At 42.0% G+C, this 24,738-nt stretch overlaps 2 protein-coding genes across 2 annotated transcripts in view; one reads left to right on the forward strand and one right to left on the reverse strand.

Moving 5' to 3' along the window:
• Positions 1-720: 720 nt before the first annotated feature.
• On the forward strand, positions 721-4,571 carry Rxfp3 (relaxin family peptide receptor 3). The gene has a single exon (XM_010605427.3). The coding sequence runs from the start codon at positions 755-757 to the stop codon at positions 2,156-2,158; it is 1,404 nt and encodes a 467-aa protein (XP_010603729.1). The 5' UTR covers positions 721-754; the 3' UTR covers positions 2,159-4,571.
• Positions 4,572-8,135: 3,564 nt separating this feature from the next.
• Slc45a2 (solute carrier family 45 member 2) overlaps positions 8,136-24,738 on the reverse strand; it is a 30,285-nt gene continuing 13,682 nt past the window's right edge. The window contains exons 3-7 of the mRNA XM_010605428.1: positions 21,483-21,808; positions 15,995-16,138; positions 15,171-15,294; positions 10,778-10,989; positions 8,136-8,393 (exon numbers count right to left, since the gene is read on the reverse strand). Coding sequence (XP_010603730.1) covers positions 8,163-8,393; positions 10,778-10,989; positions 15,171-15,294; positions 15,995-16,138; positions 21,483-21,808 — 1,037 coding nt within the window. The 3' untranslated portion in view covers positions 8,136-8,162. The remainder of the gene's footprint in view (positions 8,394-10,777; positions 10,990-15,170; positions 15,295-15,994; positions 16,139-21,482; positions 21,809-24,738) is intronic.

Raw genomic sequence — 24,738 nt, forward strand, 5'->3', positions numbered from 1 at the left:
AAAATAAATGCCACCCTTTCTTTCTGAAACTTTGGAGAGACCAAAGGGAGTGCCTGTGGGCTGTGCCGGCAGCCCCGCCCTCCCTCCTGCGTGGCTGCGGGAGACTCGGGGTTCAGCACCTAGGAAAGCGCCCCCTCTCTGAGCCGGGTTACGCATGCTCCGTGGGGGCGGCCGCCGGGCTCCGTGGGAGCCAGCGAATATCCTGCGGCAGGTTCACTGGGAGTTAACAGCGGGGAGACTGAGCCACTTGCAGAGCTCCGGGATGCGAGAGCCAGGTGGAGGCAACTTCCCAACTGATTTTTCTCTGAAAGGACGGAAACCTCGTGGAGCAGCAGCGGAGGAAAGAAACAAAGGTACTGGAAGAAAGGAAGAGCTGTCCGGAGCCGCGTTCCTGAGCAGGAGGTGGGTTCTGCGGCCCTGCGCCAGTGACAGCGGGAAAAGGGGCGATCTCGGTCGGGCAGTGGGAACCCAGAGTCTTGTCCTTCGGCTGGAGACTGCTGGACACCCGCAGCTCCCCTTAGGCTCTGCCCTCAGCTCTCCATTTCAGCGCCGGTGCAGGCGCCCAGCTCAGCTCCTGCGCCCTAGAGCTCCCAGCGCTGGGGGCGCACGAGCACCCGGTTCCTAGGCGCTATCTTTTGCTGCTTCTTTGAAAGCTCCCGCGCTCGCCGCCGTGCTCGCTGGGCGGGCGCCACCCCCGGGGAGAGCCTGCTTCCCTAGTCGCTGTTCCCCAGGCATGACCTAGAGGTGCCCGGGCATGCAGGGAGCCGCTAGAACCACGACAGCCACCATGCACAAGGCTGCTGAAGGTGAAGAGCTCGCGGACCTCTTCAGACTGATCCCGGACATTCTGGGGGCCGCCAACTCGAGTGGCAACGCTTCGCTGCAGCTTCAGGACTTGTGGTGGGAGCTGGGGCTGGAGCTGCCCGACGGCGCGGCTCCAGGGCATCCCCCGGGCAGCGGCGGGCCCGGGAACTCGGACACAGAGGCCCGGGTGCGCATCCTCATCAGCGCGGTGTACTGGGTGGTTTGTGCGCTGGGGCTGGCGGGCAACCTACTTGTGCTCTACCTGATGAAGAGCAAGCAGGGCTGGCGCAAGTCCTCCATCAACCTCTTTGTCACCAACCTGGCGCTGACCGACTTTCAGTTCGTGCTCACTCTGCCCTTCTGGGCGGTGGAGAACGCGCTGGACTTCAAGTGGCCCTTCGGCAAGGCCATGTGTAAGATCGTATCCATCGTGACGTCCATGAACATGTACGCCAGCGTCTTCTTCCTCACAGCCATGAGTGTGGCGCGCTACCACTCGGTGGCCTCGGCTCTTAGGAGCCACCGGACCCGAGGGCACGGCCATGCTGACTGCTGCTGCCAGAGTTTGGAAGACAGCTGCTGCTTCTCAGCCAAGGCGCCCTGTGTGTTGATCTGGGCTTTGGCCGCGCTGGGCTCCCTGCCCAATGCCATTTTTTCTACCACCATCAAGGTGATGGGCGAGGAGCTGTGCCTGGTGCACTTCCCGAACAAGTTGCTGGGTGGTGACAGACAGTTCTGGCTGGGCCTGTACCACTTGCAGAAGGTGCTGCTGGGCTTCGTACTGCCTCTGGGCGTCATTAGCCTGTGCTACCTTCTGTTGGTTCGCTTCATCTCTGACCGCCGCGTGGTGGGGACTGAAGCAGCAGCCGGAGGCCTGACCGGAGCCAGCGCTCGGAGACGGTCCAAGGTCACTAAATCAGTGACCATCGTGATCTTATCGTTTTTCCTGTGTTGGCTCCCCAACCAGGCCCTCACCACGTGGAGTATCCTCATCAAGTTCAATGTGGTGCCCTTCAGCCAGGAGTACTTCCTGTGCCAGGTGTATGCGTTCCCCGTGAGCGTGTGCCTGGCACACTCCAACAGCTGCCTCAACCCCATCCTCTACTGCCTAGTACGACGTGAATTCCGCAAGGCCCTCAAGAACCTGCTATGGCGGCTCGCATCACCCTCGCTTACCAACATGCGTCCTTTCACCGCTACTACCAAGCCAGAGCCAGAGCCAGAAGATCACGGGCTGCAGGCCCTGGCGCCGCTCCGTGTAGCTGCCGAGACTGACCTGCTCTACTACCCGCCAGGCGTGGTGGTCTACAGTGGGGGTCGCTATGATCTGCTGCCCAGCAGCTCAGCCTACTGATGAGAAGTAAAACTCAGGGTATGCAGTAAAAAAGGGACCCAACCCTGGCCAGGGACAAAGGAGAGTGGATAACTGGAGACTGTGGGGCCCCACTTTAAGAAGTAGAAGGAAAGAAAGAGGAAGGTAGAGGAGGAGACCTGTGAATGGGCTGGAGGGCCTTCTCTGGAGAAGAAAGGTTGCAAGACCAGGCAGAGAAGAAGCTGACAAAGAAGTGGAGATCATTCCCACAGGACCTGGTCACCAGTCCTGACTCCCCACCAAAACCCACCCCTGTGTCCTCTCTTTGTGCTGTTTACCCTGGGCAGGACAGGAGCTCCCAGAGACAGAGAGGCATCAGGAAAGTCAAGAAATTGGGCCTCCAGGAGTGGGTCCCAGCCAAAGGATGTACTGATGACTGAATATTTATTCCACAAATGCTTATGGAGCTCTTATAGGCCTTCAAGCTGCATCCAGACAGAAAAAGCCACCCCAAAAATCTTTTCCTTTTCACTTTGGCCTGCAAGACTGCCTTGAGGAGCAAAGGTCTGAGTTTCTGCCCTGGTAGTGAGTTTGGAGGGAAGAGCTCTTTTCAGAGTTAGGAGAAAGGATTGACCATGTTGGTCTGTCCCAGGAGAAATGAGAAGTGAGAGGAGCAAGGGGAGCTATGGTATTATCTGTGTTTCCAACCGGACAAGCAGGCATAAGCTGAGCTTGACTGCAAGCTTGCCACCTCTGAGCTCAGATGTTACTAGGGGCAAAGCATCTGTCTCAAGTGGAAGAGAGAGATTTATTTGCGAGTGGCCTTAATGCAGTGTGATTAGAGAGGCTGAGTAGAAAAATGTCCTTAGGACACTGCCTCTAATGGGACTCAGGTGCTCACTCACTTGGGAACTAAGCAGGATGTGTAGCAGGAGCACCTTGGAATCTGGGTGCTCTAGTTCCCTTGCGAACAAGCAGTCTGAGTGCCTGGACACGGGGTTCCCTTTGGTTCATATTCTGTAGCTGAGCGGGGCTCAGAAGCATCCTGAAAAGCTCCCTGGGAGCAAGGGTACATCTGCAGTCCCCTGTTTTCATTGTTTGGAAATTGAGATGCTACTCTCATTCAGCCTCTGCACCAGAGAATGGAAGAGTGCTCTGTGAGGTTTGGGGCATGCTTAGAAGAGTAAGAGATGCTGTAGGAATGTGCAGTGGCTTCCTGTACACCAAATTCCTAAATGCTGGAGTCTGTTACTTCAAGGAGAGGTGTGAAATGGGAAAAAGAATTCAAGACTAAAGTGAAGTCACTCCAAAGAAAGGAGGCTATTGGAAAGGCTGTTCTGAGAGAATCACCAGAATTTCAAGTGTGAGGTTCTTTATTGCTCATATTATTTGCAAGGAAGGTAAGAAACAGAATTCCCAAAGGGTAATAATTAACCAAATTCCTTTTATTCTAAAGAATGCTTTGTACATTGCATATGCATGTTAAATTCTTCCCTAACTTCCAGACAGTCCACAGGGCTGTCTCTGAGAAGTGATTCACGTTTTTCTGTGACAGCCCTGTCAGTGTAGCAGTTTAAGATGTTAAGCTCCCCACAAAGTCCTTTGTTGTTCTAAGAACTGAGATGAAATATCAACTTGTCCATCCATCTGCCAGGAACGATACAGGTGCTACTACTGTTTACTTTGGCAATCTGGTTTGGGTGTTAAGAAACTGGTAAAGCAGGCACCTCCAAGTGTGGCAGTTTTAATAAACAAATAATCATTAGAAAATGTGTCTAAACAGTTTCATATACTGTAGAATTGTTTAGTAATTTTGTTGAAATTTTTCACAATGTCTGAGATTTAAGGCTCAAAATATGAGATCTACAACTCTGCCATCCTTTGTCCCATTGTCTGTAACACGACACAGTACAATTACGCAACATTCATAGAACTTTCCACAGAAACAAAAGCTGCCTGATTTCAATCCTGAAAAGTCACCTTTCAGGAAACAGATTAATGCTTCTGTTTCAAAGTTGTCATTTTAGTGTCTTTTCATTTCTAATAGGTAAAACTTATTGATATTAATATTGACTAGCAACTGGACTAATGAAGGTTGACATATAACCCCCCTAAGTCTCCAAAATACAAGAAAAATCAATATGGGAAAAAAATCAATTACATACTATCACAGCAGGATATCTGCACACATCACTAATTCTAGACTCTTATCAGAGCAAATTGACATTTCAATTTTGAGAAGAGGACACTGTGTGGGGTAGCTCAGAATTCTTAGAAATGTGTGTTGAAATGTATTTTTCTGCAACAATAGGAACTAACATGAAAAGAGAAGGGGTTGGAGGTAAAGTCTTTAGGAAGAAGCTCTGTAATAAGGGCAAACTTGTTCAAGTCCAAAGCTGGGCCCTTCTGAAAAAATGGCAGGGGAAATCAAAGACGATAACTTCTACAATGAGGATAAGAGTTTAAAAGGATGTGGTAAAATCAAATAAAATCATTATTACTTTTTGTATGCCTGTTGTATGCCAAGACCTGTGCTAAGTGTGGAGATCAAGGACATGAAACAAAGCTTTCCTGAATTCTATATTTAGAAGGACAGACAATCGGGGACACAAACAGGATAATACAGGGAACAATGAATAGAATGTTGTAGTAAAGCTAAAACAAAGTGTTTTGAGAATACAGGGAAAGGAAAAAGTAGTCCTGCTGGGGGATAAGAGACTTCTTGTCCAACATAATATTTGAAATATAAGTACAATTTAGGCAGAAAGTTATGGGTTGTGAGAAGATAGAATTGTGGTGATCAAATGTTTTGTGGTTGGAGTATGAGGTACTTCATTAAGGAAGCAAAACATTGTAGTTTCCCTTTCTCCTATAAGATTTCCTAGGATTTCTGCTGAAAATATTTCTGTCTCTGTATTTGTTTGGAAACAGAACTTTGTTTTGTCAGACAGAATATATCATCAATGTACTGAGAAAAAATGCTTGGGTTCCCAGAGGTGGTTAGAGTCTTCTTAAATTGGATTTTATCCACTCATTCAAACCTTTAATGTGCAAAGTATTTGCACAGTGTGTTGAGAGAGAGACAGAGACAGAGACAGAGAGACAGAGACAGAGTCCTATTCTAGCTCCCAACCTCAGCCAAGTAGCCTATCCAATATTGGAAACTTTAATGTTTAATGCAATAGCATCACATGTGGAAGAAACCATGTCCTGTGGCTCAGTGATGACAACATTCGAGTTCTTAGGGGTGCAGATAGGATGGCATCTTAGCTGGCCATGAACTGATTTCCAAATCTTCAAATATTAAAACAGTCCTTGTAGAAATGGTCATAAAGTACACTGAACCCTTGGGATAATTCCATTTCTAAACTTTGCAGAGGCCAAGGATAGGTAGGGGAAGAAAGAGTGGTGGCTTGGCACTGTTTGTATTATACTGCAGAGAATTGTGTGACATTGACCCTCCAAGCATATCCTCATGTCATCCCAGCTTCTGCGGTTGAGACCAAGTGTTTTCCCCGATGACTTTTCTATATCAGTTGTGACCTCACTTCTCCAGAATGGATGATGAGTGGGAGCCAAAGACTAGAGGAGCTGGTTGTCACTTTGCATGTGCCCCCAAATTAGTGAGAGTATTTCATCTGGGAGTAAATGTACCAACACAATGCAAGGAGATCTGGTTGAGAAGCAGCACCCATTAGAGAAAAGATGAGCGGTGTTTGGAGGCTGAAAGAACAGCACACTCAGGTATGGAAAACACTGGAGATCTGGAAAGAGGGAGAAAGTGCAGAAGTCTGAGGTGCCTAGCATCGCATGAGAAAACTACATGTCCTGGAGAAGATGAGGGTAGGAGGTAGGCAGGAATAAGCAGTTGCTTCAGGGTAAGCCTCCTGCCCTCCACCTCCTGTCCCCTACCCCACACACACCAAAAGTGGCCAGAGTACAAGGGTATTCCACATGTTTCAGTGCAGACAGAGGTATAATAATAGAGAAGCAGCAGAGACAGGTCCTTTAAACACAACAAACAAAAAAGTAGGCAATTGAGTAGCAGCAAGGTAAAAGCCTAAGCAGTAGTGGGAAGGACAAAGTATGATGTACAGGGATGCAGCTGCCTTTTGAGACTAACAGAAAAATTGAGAAGGGGAAGGATGCTGCAACAGAGAATGACAAATGGTCTGCTCTCTGCAAACGCTTTTAGCCTGGTAGTCTTTCCCTACGCCTGGGCACCCAGGGCCACTGCCCTGCACATCATCATTAGAGGACCCTGTTCTATCCCATTCCTCCAGCCACGACCCTCCCTATACGGCAAGGAATGCCTCCCCACGTTCTGGACTGTGTTCCCATCCAAACAAGGCTGAGTCCATCTACCAGGCTGCTGTGGGGTCTTGCCTGAGTCCATCTTCCAGAGGCAGAGCACATTGCTGAGTCCCTGTAACCGTGGGTGTGAGGAACAGTAGAGTGTCTGTTTGTACAGGTGATAAGAAGTGGAGAGGCGTTGGTGGCTGTGGATACGCTGACGCCAGAGTGCACACAAAGACTCTCACAGTGCTGGATGTAGAAAAGAATGGGAGGAGAAGAGAAGGCGATCAAGAAGTAACATCCTCATGCCCAAATTTCCAGTTCTTAGAGACAACTCATTTCCTTTTCAAAAATCCCTTTACAGCACTGAAGAGTTTAGTCAGTTAGAAACTCACCTGGGGCAGTGAATATACTACCAGACTCCAGGAAAAGGGAGGAAAGGAATCACATGATGTTTTTTAACTTTTATAGGTGGACAAATGTTCATTCCTGTATTAGTTGGGCGCATTGAGAGTCATGTAGTAAACACTTATAAAAGAGTGGGTTGGCCTAGAGATGGGCAACGGGATGATGTGCCTTTAGGAGCCTTCCAAATTAATCATAGCTTGTTATCTCTTATGGAGCACTGAGCAAGTGTCAGCCACCAGCCTAAGTGCTGTCCCTACAGGAAGTAGTAGAGACGGAGGCCCTAGATTCAAAACCCACCTCTACCACTTGGATAGGCTACTTGGCTGAAGTGTAGCTTCAGGTAAGTTATGTAACACCTCTCTGCCTTGGTTTCCCCATCTGCAAATGTAGATCAGTAACAGCACCAACTCTCAGAATTGCTGTGTTGATACAGGTAAAACATTTAGAATAGTGGTAAGCACCCTATGTTATATATCATTAATCACAACTCTCTGATATAGGAATTATTATTCAAAATGTATAGATGAGTGAGTGTATCTTAGGGAGACCAAATAGTTCACCAGTGAGGGACGAAGCCAGGATTCAAAACTAGCTGGGTTGCACAGCTCACGGTGTTCCTGTTAAGCATTCTTGTTTCCAAGGTGCAGTTGGAGGGACATAGCTAGAGGAAGACTGCTTAGCTTGGGGACAAAAGATCATTGAAAGATCTCCATATCAGCTCCAGAGGATGAAACAACAGAACAGACTAGACAGAATAATTTTACTGTGTACTAAAATGAGCATTAAAGGTTCAAGCTGACTTCTCAGAATGTCATGCATTGCTAGAAATTAATTATGAGCAAATCGAATATAAACAAATCAATATAAAACTCATCAGTCATGCTTTGAGTGTGAATTTAGTGAAATATGTGACTGTCCAGCTATGTAAGCACTGGTGACTTTTTTAAAAGTCATGTTATACAATGAATATAAGGATCACAGGTGAAATTAGTCTGCTTCTCAAGGGTCATTAAGACTGGAAATGCTCTGTGCAAAATAGATCCTCCCTTGCCCATGTTTACACTGAGATGCAGTGAGGAAGACAAGATGGCATGTGCTCTGCACCACACTTGCCCTTCATCACCAGTGCACAGAGGTAGAGTCCAGGCAAATGATGCCTGAAACATGGGTCTTCTGTGCAAGGGAGCCAGGCTTAGTAGAGGTGTGGGCAGATGACCTCAGCTGAAATCACAGTGCAGGGCACCCAGTGGGCAGACCCTAAAGGTGCAGAACCAGAGAAAAGATGGATCCCTTGTCATGTGCTTCACTTGCCCGAGGTTAGGATTATTGTCTCTTTATTGACTTAACCCACATATCTAACAAAGAGAGCCACAAAGCAACAGCCAATTAATGCCACCGTAGAGGCTGTGATCACCACCACAACAACACTCCCAGCTGCATTGACCAGAAAGCCCAGACCACCTCCAACCAGAATCTGGGCCAGCTGCACCATGCAGGTGAGTGTGGCGCAGTCCATGCCCTTTCCACGTTCAGTGACGCTGCTGCCCGCACTCCATCCCGGGGCCTGCCGCCTCTGTAAGGCAAACACATGAACACACTTTGAGCTAAAGGAACTGTCACTTGGGGCTGAGACTAGCAAGATTTTTCAATAAAAAGCCAGGTAGTAATTATCTTAGTGGGTCATAAGCCTTTGGTTGTAACTCCCTTTACAGTGCAAAAACAGCTACTCTCCATAAAAAATTGCACTCCAACAGTATAGACATGAGTGATTAACTTCATATTAGCCTTACTTATCACAAAATATTAGCCTTCTCTGGGATATTTTTCAATCATTTAAAAATTTAACATAAATCTTGGTCATGGACTGCAAAAAATAGGCAGCAAGCCCTCTTCAGCCACTAAGCCTGATTTACAGCCACCAGGAATGTCCAACGTACCTGTGCCAAATTCTTAAAAGCCACTATTCATACATAAGAGATTCAAGGACTAATATATGCAAAATTATCTCTTCCTAAGAAGTCAATAAGTACGATGTGTTAGAACCCAATAAAGAAAGAGTAAAACCTATTTTTTTTTCTGCTGAGTGTTAAGGATTCAAACATTTTCAAAAGGATGCTGAGCCACTCAAACACTTAGGAGAAGCAACATAAAAACATTTCAACCCCTACAAAAATGATTGTTTGATTAAAGATCAATATTAACTATTTAATGGCTTATTAATTTTAATATTAATTATTAACAATTATTAAATATCTGGTTTCAATTGACTAACATTGCCATTTTTTGACTGGCTCTTATGCTAGGCTTTGTAACATTCTTTTATAGTCAGAACTTTATTATTATTACTTATTTATAGTCACTATGGCCTTAGATGTACATAGCATTATTATCCCCATGATAACAATAGTACTAGCTATTACTGTTTTAGTCTTCATCAGGAAGATAGTGAGTACTCATAATGCTAAGCACATTCCCTACACTATCTTGCTTAATTTTTCAACAACTTTATATAGTGTGTTGTTGTTTCTATTTGACTAATGAAATTGAGTCCCCAGGAGTTTAAATGGTGATTTCCTATATTACTAAATAAAATAAGCTTTGTGCAGAATAAAGCATGTTATCCTATTAATAGGCAAGAAGAATAAGAAAATAATTCATTTTTGATTTTCACTTTAAAATACCAGAAATATAGAAAACTAACAAGTGTAGTAAGAAAGGCATCATGGCTAGGAGGAGTAGCAAAATCACGAAAGGAGCCATCTTGCCATGCACACTTCTGTTTGTGATTATAATTGTTGAGCGATGTGACTATATTACCTCATCTAAAATGAACTCACTTAAAAGTGCTGTTTCAGAAATAAGTTAATAACATGTCTAGGGTAACACAGCTTCAAAATACAGGAAGCAGAACTTGAATCCAGATTTCTCTGAGTCTAAAGCTTATGTGCCACAGGTCTTCTCTTTGGAGGGACAGTTCTTTACAATGACAGTCTCTTTAATAGCAAAACCTCCATTCTGTACTGAAATATTGGTGACCATGTTTGCCAAAAGATGAGGACAGCAAGCTGCAACCCTTGTTTAAAAAGTTCTGATTCTTACTATGTCTCTGCTCTGCTGTGTTTGCCAAGTTAAATAGTGCAAAAGAGGGTCAGAATTACAGCCACATGGACATCTGTTCACTGTGTTTGCAGTTTTGTGCCGAAATGGATAAAAGTCAAAGGTACTGAATTGGCTTTTACATCACTGCTCTAGTCAAAAAGCAATATGCATATTTGCAAAGAGAACAAGTTGCACATTTCTATAAAAACAGGTAATAATTTTAGATCTATTTAACCTGGTACTCTTCCAGGAATCCCCTATGCTCTTCCTCTGTGGTCTGAGTTCCAAGCTATAGATGAGGTAAGATGGGGCAGATAGGGTAGGCAGCCCTCAAGGTACCATTGTAGGGGTGACCACCCATGGCTCCTTCCTGTACACTTATTAAAGCCTGGGCTCCCAAATACCTAGGCATTTCCTCCCCACTCGCATGACTCCCAGAATTCTGCCCTGCACCTCTGTAGTCCTTGAGTGGGGAGACTCATATTTCAGGCATCCAGACAGGCTATAAGCACCCTGGGAAAACTGCACGGTGGTGGTAGAAGACCTAGGTCCCCCTTCCTTTGTGGGACTGTGGGCTATTTTCTCAGCATTGTGGAATCCCCTTTTCCTAATCAAACAAGTAAGAGTACTATTTATCATTCCCTAGCTCACCAGTTGCACCAGGGGCTGGAGTGAAGAGAAGAAGCAGGCTCAACTGAGTTAGGACTGTGTGGGCACTTCAGTACTGCTGTTTTAGGAACTGTTGTTTTCCAGCTCTGCCCTACAATTTCCTATCAAGTCCACCCTGCCACCCCCACCACTAACAGCTTTTAGGAGAGTCCAGATGTTACCCAGCGCAAGTGTTCGATGAGCACATACCTCCTTCTCCTCCTCACGGTGGTACTCAGCCATGAGGTTAAAGGGGATGGTGTACAGGGTACTGGACATTACACCAAACAAGGTGCACAGGACCAGGGTGGAGTAGACATTTGGGAAAAGACCTATAAATCCCGTCCCTAAACCAAACAGCAAGTATCCCATGAAGTAAAGCCGCTTTAAGCCAATGCAGGGCACCAAAGCCTTCTGAAAGTCTGTGGAGAGAAGAAAGGGGAAAATTACAGCTGGCGTGCCTCACGACATTTAATAATTTCAGGCAATCCTTTCTTTTGAAGATTCACTTTTTTAGGAGGCGTTTTTGAGTCTAAGTTAGGAAAAAAAGAACCTCTGTGAGTTGAAAACAGCTGGCTTTTGCTATCAGTTTTAAATCTTCTGCATAGAAGACAGCTTGAAACTGCCCTGCTAAGCTGGTTTTCTTTTCCATAGAGGAGAATAAAGCTCAGTTTAGCAATGAGCTGAATAGCAAAAGGATGCAAATAAGGCTGTGAACAAGCTTAAACTGGAAGAAAATTAGGGGTTATTCTGATTAGAGAGCTCTGGCTCAGAGTTGGGGACTTAGTTCAGTGGCTGAGTGTATGTGAACTTTCGGTTTTATTTCCATCATTGTTAAAAAAATCAATATTAATAAAAATTTTAATGAACCACAAGAGGTCTGGTTCAATAACACCAAAATGATAATGTATCGTTATCCTGAACCTACTGTCCAATGTCAGCTGGGGAAAATTACATCAGTGAGCTCTTTCAGAATGATCCAAGTCACAGTTTCTTAGTCCTCATCTGAATGCAGTCTAAACACATATGGAAGAAGTAAAAGATGTACGAATCTCTGAGGACACTTTCTCTGACTTGACTTTCTCACTCACCCTTCCTAGGCTGATAAAGGACCCACAAGGCCCATGGCTGGCTCCTTCATATAGACAAGTTTCTTAATTTTGCATCACCTCAGCTTTCTTGTCTGAAAACTGGGAATAATAAAACTTCTTTTGGCTTTATGGTTAGAATCAAATGAGAAAATGTCTGAAAAATAACTCAGCCAAATGCTGAGGACATAAAAGATGCCTAATTAACATGGTTACTATTAGTTCTGCAAACACTGCTTGGTCCAAAAGATAGCTATTAACTCAGTTTCTCTCCAAGTAGGTAAATTTAATTTCCTTATACAACTGTAGGGATGGAGTGAATTTTATTTTAAAAAATTAATTCTGCTTCAAGACACTTGACAATGTTTTTTATAAAGGTAAGGAAAACTCCCCCCAAATCATTAATCTTCCTTTTAAAATCAGTTTTAAATCTGTACATTCTTTCTCTCTCTCTCTCTCTCTCTCTCTCTCTCTCTCTCTCTCTCTCTCTCTGTATCAGGAATTGAATTCAGGATCTTGCTCAGGCAGACGAGGTGCCACTGAGCTAAATCCCCAGCTCAGCCCTACTGGAACATGCAAAGTAGAGAATAAATTATAGATATTGAAATGTACGTGTTCAAGAATGAGACTTTCCATATCTATCTAAATAATTATCTAAATAATTATCTAAATAATTATCAGGCTTCTACATTAAAGGTAAGAACCCTTATTTATATTGTATTTGAATCAACTATGAGACAAAACTAAATAATTATCAGGCTTCTACATTAAAGGCAAGAACCCTTATTTATATTGTATTTGAATCAACTATGAGACAAAACACTGTCTGGAGTCATTGGGTGCAAGAAAAACTCTGGCAATGACAAGGAAGCAGCATTGGATCCTCTGTTAAATCTTTCCTATCTGGAGGGCTGTTGCTAAGGTTGAAAGTAGACACAATATAAGCTAGGTCAGTTTCATAATAATTCTGGATAAGCCTGTTTGCTTAATGATTACGTTTATGCATACATTTAATCTAAGGTGTCTAATTACCTAAAAGATACCATCGATATTGAGCTCCCATCCAAGCATAAAGGGATATTTGGAAACATAAGAAACTTCAGTATAAACACGGAGAGTCTGACCAAGAAATGGTCTGTTCATGGAGAGAAGTCAATAAATTTCAAGGCCAAATGTGGAATGTACTCTGATATGACTGATGTCCAGGGTAGTCATCTCCTTCCATAGTCTTCTCCTTAGAGTTGAAGGAAATTGTTGATTTAATCATTGCCCATAAATAGTAGTGTCCATTAAGAACAATTAAGATTGCTACTCCGATTGGTGTAAATGTGGCTTGCTATGCAAAAGGAGCTTGAAAAATGTTCCTTGTCATCACATCACACCCCAACCCCAAAGCTGCTCTATTGAGCTGCCTTACATACAGATACTGGATCTGTATCTGATGAATCCAAGATAAAGAGCAATACACTGTGCTCTGGAAATGACAAAAAATGACTGATTCTGGCCAGGGTGGATTAGAGTACAGGGAAAATCTTGATTTCATAGAGGAAGTAATATTTAAAGCTAGTCAAAAGGCATAGTTAGGAATTATGTTGGTGGAGAAATAGAAGAAGTCAGGTAGAAAAAACGAAAAGCACTGGCAAATCCAGAGAGATGAGAAAGTCTATGCAGGAGGTCATTAGGGTGGTTAACTTGTATCAAGCAGTAGAGTTCAAAGAGTGAACTAAGCCAATTTGAAAATATTTAAATGCCAAGTTCAGAACATAGACTTTGTCCTGCAGACATGGGGATCTGACTGGGCTGGCTGTTATTTTATAAATAAAATTTTGGCTCGAATTTACAGTGGTAGGGATCTCATAGATATATACATCAGTAAAGTTTAGAAGACTGTTCAAGTAGTACTTTACTTAATACACAGGACTTTTAATGAGAAAGGATCTAAATATATACTTTTAAGCATTCAAATGTCATAAAATTCATGTAGGAATTCAAGCTAGACTAATCAAATGGTACCTAACAGGGGTTCTTTGAAAACAAAAAGTTAAAATTGATGCAAAGTTAAAATAATGTGTGAAGGGCTGGGGATTTAGCTCAGTGTCGGTGGCCTGCCTTACAAGCCCAAGGACCTGAGTTCAATCCCCAGTACCAAAAAAAAAAAAAAAAAAAAAAAGTGTGAAAAAGTGCGTTACCCTTTTAAAAATGAAGGTAGTGGTAAATAGTCTCCTTGCCCATGAGATCACAAAGGAATTCAGGTGAATAATTTATTAAACTCTTTTGGTCTGTCACTTTCTGATTTTATTTTAAGGAATTGAAAGGCCCTCCTGGAATTTTCTTTGTTCACACACTCCCAGGGGGAAGAAAGGTGTTTGTAAAGAAATGTAAGCTTTAAATCACCATTATTTGATGTCATAAATTTCAAAATAATAAAATGTTCTGACTTTATGATTATTGGACCTCTTGGCCCCTTATATGTTATCTTGGGCCCCTTCCTCACAATAGAAGCAGGTTTCCTGTTGTGCTATGAGCAGGTGAAGTGCAAGGGAAGATTCAACCTTTCTCTCTATGAGAATGACAGTGGGCGTCCCCAGGAACGGTAACAAGTATCTTTCCTATCTCTTTCCTCTTCCTCAACCCGGGCCATCCCACTGCTGCCACTGCACCCGCACAAAATCTGGAGCTCTGGGTTGAGGATTAGCTTTTCCTCTCAAGGCCCTGGAGGAGCAGCAGAGAGAAATAAGAAGATCTCATTGTTATTAGGATTCAAACTGCCAACCCAGAGGACCTGCTAGAATATTTCAGAGTAGACATTTCATTTGGTTCAATGTACAGAGAGCCTGGAGCTACCCATACACTTCAGCTAGCCATGCTCTGAACCTATATGATGCCCAAGAACTGTAGCACCAGAGTTTGGACTTCTTTAAAACCAATGGCAGAAATCCCAGTATCCCACATCCTCCTAGGGGAAACCTAGCCAACTGAAGGATCAGGAGGCTCAGACCTCACGGGAAGCTGACACCTGAGAAGTTTTTCTCTATCCCGGGACAGTGGTTCTGTAACAGGTCTGGGAACATTAGAGTCAAGGTTATTTTACATGATGGTCTTGTAACCTGCCGTATTATCAATCCTTTCTGTTTTGTGTCATCTGCAAATCTGAGAAGCACACCTCTGAAACACCACTAGTGATCTTGCCCCAATAAAATATAGACCTGCCAGGAGCTATCTCTCATCAACTAACACTTCATCACTGTGTCTGAAAACTTCTCTTTTATTTTTCTGGGAAACTTTGATAAGGAACCCACTGAGTCCCAGGAACAAAGTAACCATGGAGGGAAATGATACCTAGGATTCATTATGAGAAAGAATACTTCCTGTGGTGTTTTCTAACTTTTTCCTGACATCCATATATTTTCACAGATCTGATACTATTAAGAAAAGAAAATAGATGCAGAAATACAAAATCTTGATTCTGTTAGGCCAGAGACCTTTAAAATCACCTTCAGGAGCAGAAGACTTACAAGAATAAAGTGAAGAAGACACAGAGTTGATGCATAAGCCCCAACATCCAACCTCGACCCCTCTTTCATAGGTGAGAAACTCTGTGGAGTTGCGTGCACTGTAGGGATCCCCACTGTACACAATCTGAAAGACAGGGTAAGGGCTGTTGAGGTACAAGTGCAATCTGTCAGGGACTCTTCATGCAGTCTGCTTCTCCACCCTTGGGAAGAGCAACAAACACGTAGCTGCCCAAGGGACCCTTCCTAGGGCCCAGAGCTCATTCTTTAACAGCCAAATCACCACTTTCTTCTAATCACACCCACTCCAGGACCTTCAGGAAGTCTCATGCTTATGCTTCAAGTCTAAAAATATTCCCCTGGATCTTTATATGGATTCCTCTAGCATCTGGCTTCACCTGTGGTAGGCAATCCTTCCACCCGTCCTCTGGTGTAGCCGAACAAAGGCCATTTGTCTTCCTGTTTGGAATGTGTCCTTCCTCTTCTACATTTCTGCAGTTCATATTCATTCTTCAAGGCCAGATCATGTTGAGCCCCTTTATGTGGCCTGCCTTTGTCTCCATAACTTATTTTGGTTTGCCTCTATTTGTTGTATTTAATTAAGTACTCATAGAGGTCTCATGATATCTTCTAGTTGGACACAGTATAGCACCCTACTTCAAAACTTGTCTAAGCTAGCTCTCAAAGGTACTCTTTCCCATACTCTTACAGTATTGAGCTGTAGAGAGTATACTGAACACTGCATTCTAGAGGCGAGCCTAGAAGAAAGCATTGATTGAAGGGTCGATGCGTGAGTCATTAAGTATGTGCACAGACTTGTTCTTTACCTGGCCCATGAAATCTGTGAAGAAGAGCATGTTGGACAGGAAGGCAGTCCATCCAATAAGGTGGCTGATACAAAGGCAGCGGTAGTGGAGAGGCATGCTCACCAGTGCGCTCCGGAGTGACTTTATGGTCATTACCCTCTGTGCCTGGAATGAAATATGAAACAGAGGTGTGACCTTCAGCCATCTGCAGAAGTCAGATCACATAGCCAAGTTACACATCTGTCATTTGGCCATCACACAGGCTCTCTTCTCCCAAGTTTCCATGGAACAGACTTCAGGAGATGTTCTGTTCAATGTGACTGACAGTTACATAGCACTTTCAGGCCCAGACTAGCCTTTCTGTGAAGGCTATCTATAGCTTCTATAGCTAGAAGTTGTGCTAGCTATAGGCCAAGATGTAAGAAACATTTAGCATTCTCTCTTGTGTGAAGAAAATGTGTTTCTCTTACAAAAAGAAAGGTAGTAGCAAATGCCCCCTTACCTCATGAAATCAGAAAGGAGTTCAGGTGAATAATTTATTAAACCCATTTTGGATCTAATGATACTGCAGCACACGGTCAAATCTCACAGCTCTCAGCCAACAGGAGGTTACAGTTCTTAAATTTCTCAACTCTGAAAGCACAGTCAGCCAAAAAGGCCTTCATGATCTCTGTCCCCTGGCTGTTCCCGCTGATTATGGTCTTTTACAAGGCAAAGATACTTTGTAGATACAATTAAAGTTACTGACTGGCCTCGAGTTCATCAAAAGATTAATTGTATGACTCTTGTTAAATCACATGAGCCCTTGCAAGTCCAGCACTATGGAGGAACTGAATTCTGCCAGTAACTGGAATGTGCTTAAGAACAGGCTTCCTTCCAGTTGAGTCTCCAGATGAGAATCTAACACTGCTTACATCTTAATTTCTACTTTACCAGGCCCTAAGCAGAGAACCCACTGTATTCCACCCAGACTTCTGACCTACAAAACAGTCAGGTAATTAAAGGATGCTTTAGGTTCTAAGTTTATAGTAATGTTTTATGCACTAATAGAAAACTGCTCTTATCCAGGTACCTCCTTCCTCTCAGTTCATTTCTCTAGATCCTGTTAATAGTGATATGTGTTAAATCGAGTTAAAATATCAACAAGGTAGAACAATGTAAGCACATATGCACATATAAATGACTGTACTTGCCATACATTCTTGGTTTTTTGTTTGTTTGTTTGTTTTTGGTACCGGGGATCGTACTCCGGTCCTTGCGCTTGAGAGGCAGGCCACCGAACCGCTGAGCTAAATCCCCGGCCCCATACATTCTTTAATTTAGAGTTATATTGTGTTAAAACTAGAGACTACAATTATTTTTTGTTTCAGAAACCTTGAATGGATGGTAAACTAAACTATTGTCACAACTATTTTGAAACAATGAACACAACAATCTCTAACATCTTGTCATATAAGAAAAGAAAGAGACATTGGAATACTAATCAGTCATCTCTCCTGATGACACTGAGGGTAGGAACATCAATCATGGTGTGGTGATAGACCTTTCTTCTCAGATTTTTATTTATTCTGAATCTTGACATGATGAAATTGACTCCAGCTAGTTTATTTATGTCTCCTGAGATTTTCTATTTTCATTATAACTGCAAATCATTTTACAACTCTTAACATAATATTGTAATGATTTTTACTTATTTATTGCAAGAAACTCAGAATTTTCCATTGTATGTTTCTTGTATAAATTGGTATTTTTAATTATCAATCCTTCATGCCTTATAGAAGGCCTAGAGGGAACTAGTGTAAGCCCCTTAACTGGTCCACTTTTCCTCTAGACGAGGACATGGAGTAATGGCCTAACTGCACCATGTTGTAAGCAGGGAACCAGACCCTCAGCAGACATTAAACTGACCAGCGCTTTGATCTTGGACTTCCCAACCTCCTGAACTGTGAGAAATAAATGTCTATTGTTCATTTAAATAAATTCATTAACCTCATAGCACTTAACCCATTGCCTATGATTATATTGATTTTCTTATACTTAGTACTAAAAAAAAATAGACATTCCCTGGAATTAGGAAAAGTAACTGTTTCTGTATGTAGAAAGTTATCTGTCAAAATGAGTGGTGATTAAAACAGAAATGTAGCACAGAATTACTGTTTTTTCCTCAACCACAATAAGAAGTAGCAAAAGATATTGCCCAAGCGGGGTTTCCATGCTTCAAATTAAATAACTTATCCTCACTTTCCTTCTCTTTCTAAAAATGCACAATTGAGAAAGCGAATCTGTGGCAAGTATTTAGCCTTGCTTCAAATAGTAATTCATGCATCTGCCTTATACATAATTCTCAGCATGCTTTCTTTGTTAACCTAATTTATCCTTTTTTCCAAAAATAATCAGAAACTTTCAAGTTATGCTAGTATTTCATAAAATCTGGGAATATAAATATTCAAAGGTCTTTTGAATATTTTAACTCAAAATGAAAATTCAGCTGGCATCTTTTCCCTGACTCATCAATTCCCCTGAAAAAGCCTTTTCAAGGTATCTAAATTCCTGAGAGTTTGTTGTTGTTGTTGTTGTTTTACTGTATATGCGGTGCACAAACATCAGGTGAAGACTGGAGAGATGTTGGATTTGTAAGGGAGCAGAGCACAGAGTTTTCATGGGGAAAGGGAATTTTCAAAAGTACACTCAAAAGGAGACTATCCATATGTTGAAAAGAGCAAGTTTTTTGGCACAGAGGAGAGGAGATGGGCTCTATGGGAAGCAGTTTGAGCTCTGAAATAATTCAGGCCTCTTTCCATTAAAAATAAAACGCCTGGTTCTCAATCTGTATAGCCACCTTCATTCTGGAAAGCAATGACTTTGCGAAATATTGAAGGTCTTGGCCTTGGAGCTAGATGGACAAAGTGAAGATTTCACTTTTCCACAGGAAACTGTCCAATAAGAGCATTCAATAATCCACTAATGGAAAATTTGTTGCCAGCTCCCTCTGTGCCAGGCAATGAGGTAAATGCCAGAAATGGAAAGAGATCAGAGATCGCCTCTTCCAGGGATTCCCTTACCATTGGGTGAGGAAGATACAAATTAACAAACAGGCACAGGAAGTTAAAAGCCTCCAACAGAGGAATGAAAAGAATACCATAATAGAAGAGTCAAAAGGAGGAGCCTTGAATTGAGGTGGTAAGAGAAGGAAAGAGTTTTCAGAAGTGAATAAGCATCCATCCCCAAGAGGGCAAGATAGGTGAGGCCTGTGTGTAATAAAACTTCATTCATCAGAAAATATTTGGTAATCCTTTTTATTATTTTAAATTATTAATAACACTTTCTGCCTCAGCACATCAGATTTGCCTGGATTTTAATTCTGAATTTGTGATGCTTTATGATGGGGAGTAGACTTATACAATAACTAATATCTCTAAATCACCAGAGTAGGCGTTTTCACCTTTGGTATTGTATTTAATGTTTATAAACTCTCTATAAATGACAGCAATTATCTTTTACTTGCATATTTAAAAAAAAAAGAACTTTGTCAATTAGAAATGGGAAGAAAGGAGCTAAAGGTGTAGGGAAGGTGGGACGGGTCAGGGAAGGGTAAAAAGGGAAAAGAAAAAAATGTGAGATAATGAAAAGATGGAAATAAAGTGGTTGTAGATGGGAAAGGGAGGAGGGGGTAAAGGGAGGGCAGGGACAAGGGGACAAAATGAGAACCAAGACCTGTCATGCAGAGGTACAAGATCCCAACAATGAATGTAACTGTACTGTATACCTAAAATGTGCCAATAAACTCAATTAAAGCTGAAAAAAAAAGAACTTTGTGAGTTAAAACAAAAAGGTCACATAACTCTCAGAATGAGAAGTTAGCAAGTTATCAGAGACTAACAACTGGCCCCCAGTATCTTCTGTCCCTTTCTTACAAGTCACAGGAGTTTCATGTGGGTTCCACCCGCTTGTTGTAGTCACCACTGAGTGGAAATGTGTGTGGCCATCTGAATAAGTTCAGGCCAATTTTCTAAATAGATAAGAAGTCATGTTTGAGTTGTGTCCATAAAGGAAAGGAACACAACCTTTCCTTTTCTCCTCTCTGGTCATAGAAATTCAGACATAGTAGTAATAATTGATGAAATCATCTTGAAACTCAAAATGAAAGCTCCGTGTTCAAACTAACAGCAACAAAAGAGCAGGGTTCCAGGTCCCTCATAGAATATTAGATCAGCTCAGAACCATCCGTTTTGACTTTTACAGGAGAGAAGAAATGACTTGTATCTCTTATAGAAGACTTCAAGTTAGTTAGTTTGTTTGTTTGTTTGTTTGGCACCGGGGATTGAACTTGGGTCCTTGCACTTGCAAGGCAGGCCACCGAACCACTGAGCTAAATCCCCAGCCTAGAACACTTCAAGTTAAAATCACCTATACCTTAACTCATTTGGAGGCCATGACTGAAACTTCAACTTGATTCTTCCAAAATCCATGCCCCATTCACTATCCAACACTTTTGATCATTCATAGCAACTTTTATCTCTGCTATACTCACTACTTGCCCCCAATTTTTTACTGAGTTTTTCCTCAATCCCCTTCAAAATTTTTCTTCCAAATTACAAATCTCACCTGATACCTTCAAGTTTTTACACAAACTCCTAATTGCCAAATCCAAAGATTTACCCAGTCTTCATATTATCGAGCCTTCTATGGACCATGCTTCACCTGGCCTCTGCAACTTTGTCCTCCTTCCTTCCTTCCTTCCTTCCTTCCTTCCTTCCTTCCTTCCTTCCTTCCTTTCTTTCTTTCTTTCTTTCTTTCTTTCTTTCTTTCTTTCTTTCTTTCTTTCTTTCTTTCTTTCTTTCTTTCTCTTTCTTTCTTTCTTTCTTTCTTTCTTTCTTTCTTTCTTTCTTTCTTTCTTTCTTTCTTTCTTTCTTTCTCTCTCTTTCTTTCCCTTCCTTCCTTCCTTCCTTCCTTCCTTCCTTCCTTCCTTCCTTCCTTCCTTCCTTCCTTCCTTCCTTCCTTTTTCTTTTCTTTCTATCTCTCCCTATCCCCTCTCCTTCTACTGTATCACAAAAGAGCTGATATTTAAACTCAGATTGAAGGAAGTGATTCTACATCAATGTTACCCAAAAGAATATTTTTAGTTATAGAAGGTTCTGAACTTGGATGCTATGAACAGTAGTCACTCGCCCCAAGGGATTTTAAACTTTTGAAATGTAGCTAATGCAACCAAGGAACTCTTCAGGCCGGAGGATATTTACAGGGCTTTCACCTGGCCTAACCTTTCACAGATGGCCTCATCTTCCCTGATTTCAAGTTCTTAAAAAACTAGAAGACATGAAGACCAGAGGAAAATGCACACATTTTTCTTTAAGGTGCAAATTTTAATTACAAGTGATACTAACTATCAAGATTTTGAAGATTCAATTAACACAAAACTCTTCACATCAAACAAGCAGCAAACAAAACAATGAATTAAAAAAAAAAGAAAGAAGATCCAAGTAAAGAAAAAAATAATTTGTATCTTTACCTGTTCAGCTGGACTTTTGTTTTTTCCTCCCTGCATTGCCAGCTCTGGATTTACATAACCATTTTTATCTTTCTCGATAGAACCATACTCATACATTCCATGTGATGACAATGAGGGGTCTTGAGGGGCCTGCTGTGGGGGAATGTCTTTTGCAACATCTCTAAGTGGGACTTCAGGTATACTGCACAGATGAATGATAAAACACAAAATGAGAATCAAGGCAGAGAGTAAGAACATGACCTGAAATTCTGTGCCCAGGACTCTTCCCAGTTCCAGATGGCCCCAGTCTATGGCACCCAAGAGGTAACCCAGGGCACCGCCAACACCTGGAAAAAAAAAAAAACAGCTGAATTAGCATATTTAGCAAGTCATCTTCCTTTTCAATCATGCATAGACCCTCTGTTTTAGTGGAAAAATTATTTTAGGATAGTATAGGCAGCATGAACGTGACTGAAGAGATAGCATAGCAAGAAGCTAACATCCTGCAGCTATGACCTTGGGCTTCCTCACCTATAATGTGTGTAACAGTAAAAAGCAAACAAACAAACAAACAAAAAAGGTTAAACTACTAATAGGGTCATGACTTCAAAAGGAAAAGTATTCAGAATAGGGTCAGATACAAAACACTTGTTCAATAAATTGCTACCATCATTCTCCAGGCTGTTTTTTAAACTTAACTTTCTGACCTAAAGAGTCCCAAAGGAAACCAATTCCAGGAAACAATAAAACTAAAATATCTTATGCTTACTTATTCATTATTAGCTTCTTAAGATGATACAAGCTAGTTTGCAAAGATCAAACAGCCTTGCAAACTATTTTCCTTCCTTGATAGAAATTCTAGGTACTTCTCCATACTTGATAGCTATAGAAATAATGAGAATAAAAGCTTAAGAATAAGTTGCTTAAAATCCCATTGTAGGTGGTGATTTAGCTTGGTGGTACCACCACCTGTCTCACAAACACAAGGTCCCAAGTTCAATTCCTGGTATCAGAAAAAAAAAATCCATCATCAACCCATAAGACTCCAACCTAAGTTTTTTGGTTCTTGCTTTATTTTTTCATGCTTAATCAAAGTGCTATTGGAGGGACACTGAGGCAGGGCTCCTGAAAATCAATACCATCCTAGGATCTAATACTGGAAATCCATTATTAGTGATTCATTCTTGAGTCCTTATTTTAAAGTACAAGTCTCCTGAGTAGAGGAAGACATTATACTACTCAGCACCAAAGCACGCTACTCAGATGCTTCTGCCAGTGAAGTGTCAGTGACTTCTGAGAACACCAGACTGAAGGGGACATACCAAGAGGTGGGAGCATGTCCAGGGAATTAAAGCACTACCCACAATCTAGTGTAGGTCTGATCCTACTGTTAAAAATATTTCAATATCAACTTCCCAGTTTGCTTTACCAAATACAAGTTATCTACCTGAACAGATTAGTGTTTATTCTTGATTGGGATTGATGTGTCCACTTTATTTCCCAGATAAAGACAGAACTCAAGGAGTCCCTATCTCTAATTCTAAACACAAAAACTTCTATAAGCTTGACCCCCCCAAACACAAAACTAGTTCTTTGTACCATGAGCCCTAATTTATCCAGAATAGTGGGAGAATGGATGATTTGGGTCACTTCACATTCTTGTTAGTTGGAACTTCATAGGGAAACTATTTGTAGATATCCAACAGTCTAATTACTGGATTCCAAAAATTAAGCATCAGTTTTATGACCTGAATATTGATGTATTTTAGGCCAGTTGGAAGACTGTGGTCAGTGGGGTGCAATGAAGAAATATGTTCTCTGGAAGCAAAGAATACATGGTCTAGTCATGAGTGATGTGCAAATGCATAAACCTGTAAATGACAAGTATGGTGAAGGACCTGGACAGAACCTGAAATGAAGGGAAATTCCTGAGGCAGCCACACTGCGTCATTGATTCAAAGGAGTTTTGGGACTTGTGGTAGCTCTGGATATCGTAACACAAGACATTCTTTATTAACTTGTGGAAATGTAAAAACTATCAGAAGTCATGTATCAAGCCTAGCAATTAACCAAAAAGAACATGTTGAAATGCTCTCCTTCCTCTGCCTGTTGTGCTAACCAAAAAGGTACCTGGACCAATGTCCTTGGGAGAGGGTGTAAAAGGGCCCCGGGTTGATAAACTCTGACTGAAGTTAACCCTGTGTCTTCCCCATTGGCTTCTTCATTAAATAGTTGACTAAAATCTTGACCAAGCTACTGTCTTCCCTTAAGTGTACTGGGGAGAATGCTTTTTTTGTGAGTTCCCAAACTACTGTGAAATGTAGCTACAGTCCCAATAGTACAACAGGATATGCTTAGAAAGGATAGTGGACCACTGAGGAAATTCATCTAATACAATATTTAAATGTTGGAAGAAAACATTCACGTTTTATCTATTTACACAGTTGGATATGCCAAGAGCCAATACAGGGCTATGGAAATTCATTGTTTGCTTCCTCTACTTAACCTAAAGATTTTTATCTTCCATAATAATCTTCTAAACAAAGCCTAGTCATGCTAGCTGCAATAAAGGGTAACCATTTTATTATTTTTCTACTTCCCATATCTATCTACAGACTACATTTATTCCTCCTGCTGACATCAGCCTCTTACGGGGCCCAACAGGCCTTTACAAAGAAGAGCCCACAAGAGGCTCAGCTGGCACTTCCTCAGAGCCAGGCTGTCTTGATAAACTCAGGCCAGAGATCACCTCAGGAGGATGAATGGCTTCAGCAGACAGATGTCAGATTTCATAACTTATGCTACAACTTAAACAATAGCTCAGCTTAGAAATCCAAGTGGATAGAAATATGTAAATAATTTTTTCTTTAGTTCAAAACTATTATAGTCAAATGGGAAATGAGGAGGCTTGCAGGACCAAGGAATCTAATGAACTGAGGATACAAAACAGTATCCAAGTCAGTGTTTGCACTTAACTATGTTCTGGTCAGTGCCTCACTTTACCAGCTATGTGGTGTTACCCAGACCAATAGTGGAGGTGACACAGCTCAAGTCACTGCTGGTTACTTTATGCCCAAAGGAAATCAGAATAAAGATCCCCTGTGTTGCCATGGATCTTCACAAGAAGACGATTCTGATTATTTCCTGCACTTCAGAAAATAGCAGATTAAGTATGATTCATACCTATGCCCATCATGTAAATACTATATCTTCAAAAATTTACATAAGTACCAGTGTGTTTGTGTGCATCTAGGTGTGTGTGTGTGTGTGTGTGTGT

The sequence above is a fragment of the Fukomys damarensis genome, unplaced genomic scaffold (genome assembly GCF_012274545.1).
Source record: "Fukomys damarensis isolate Sample0158 unplaced genomic scaffold, DMR_v1.0_HiC HiC_scaffold_1, whole genome shotgun sequence".
NCBI lineage: Eukaryota > Metazoa > Chordata > Mammalia > Rodentia > Bathyergidae > Fukomys > Fukomys damarensis.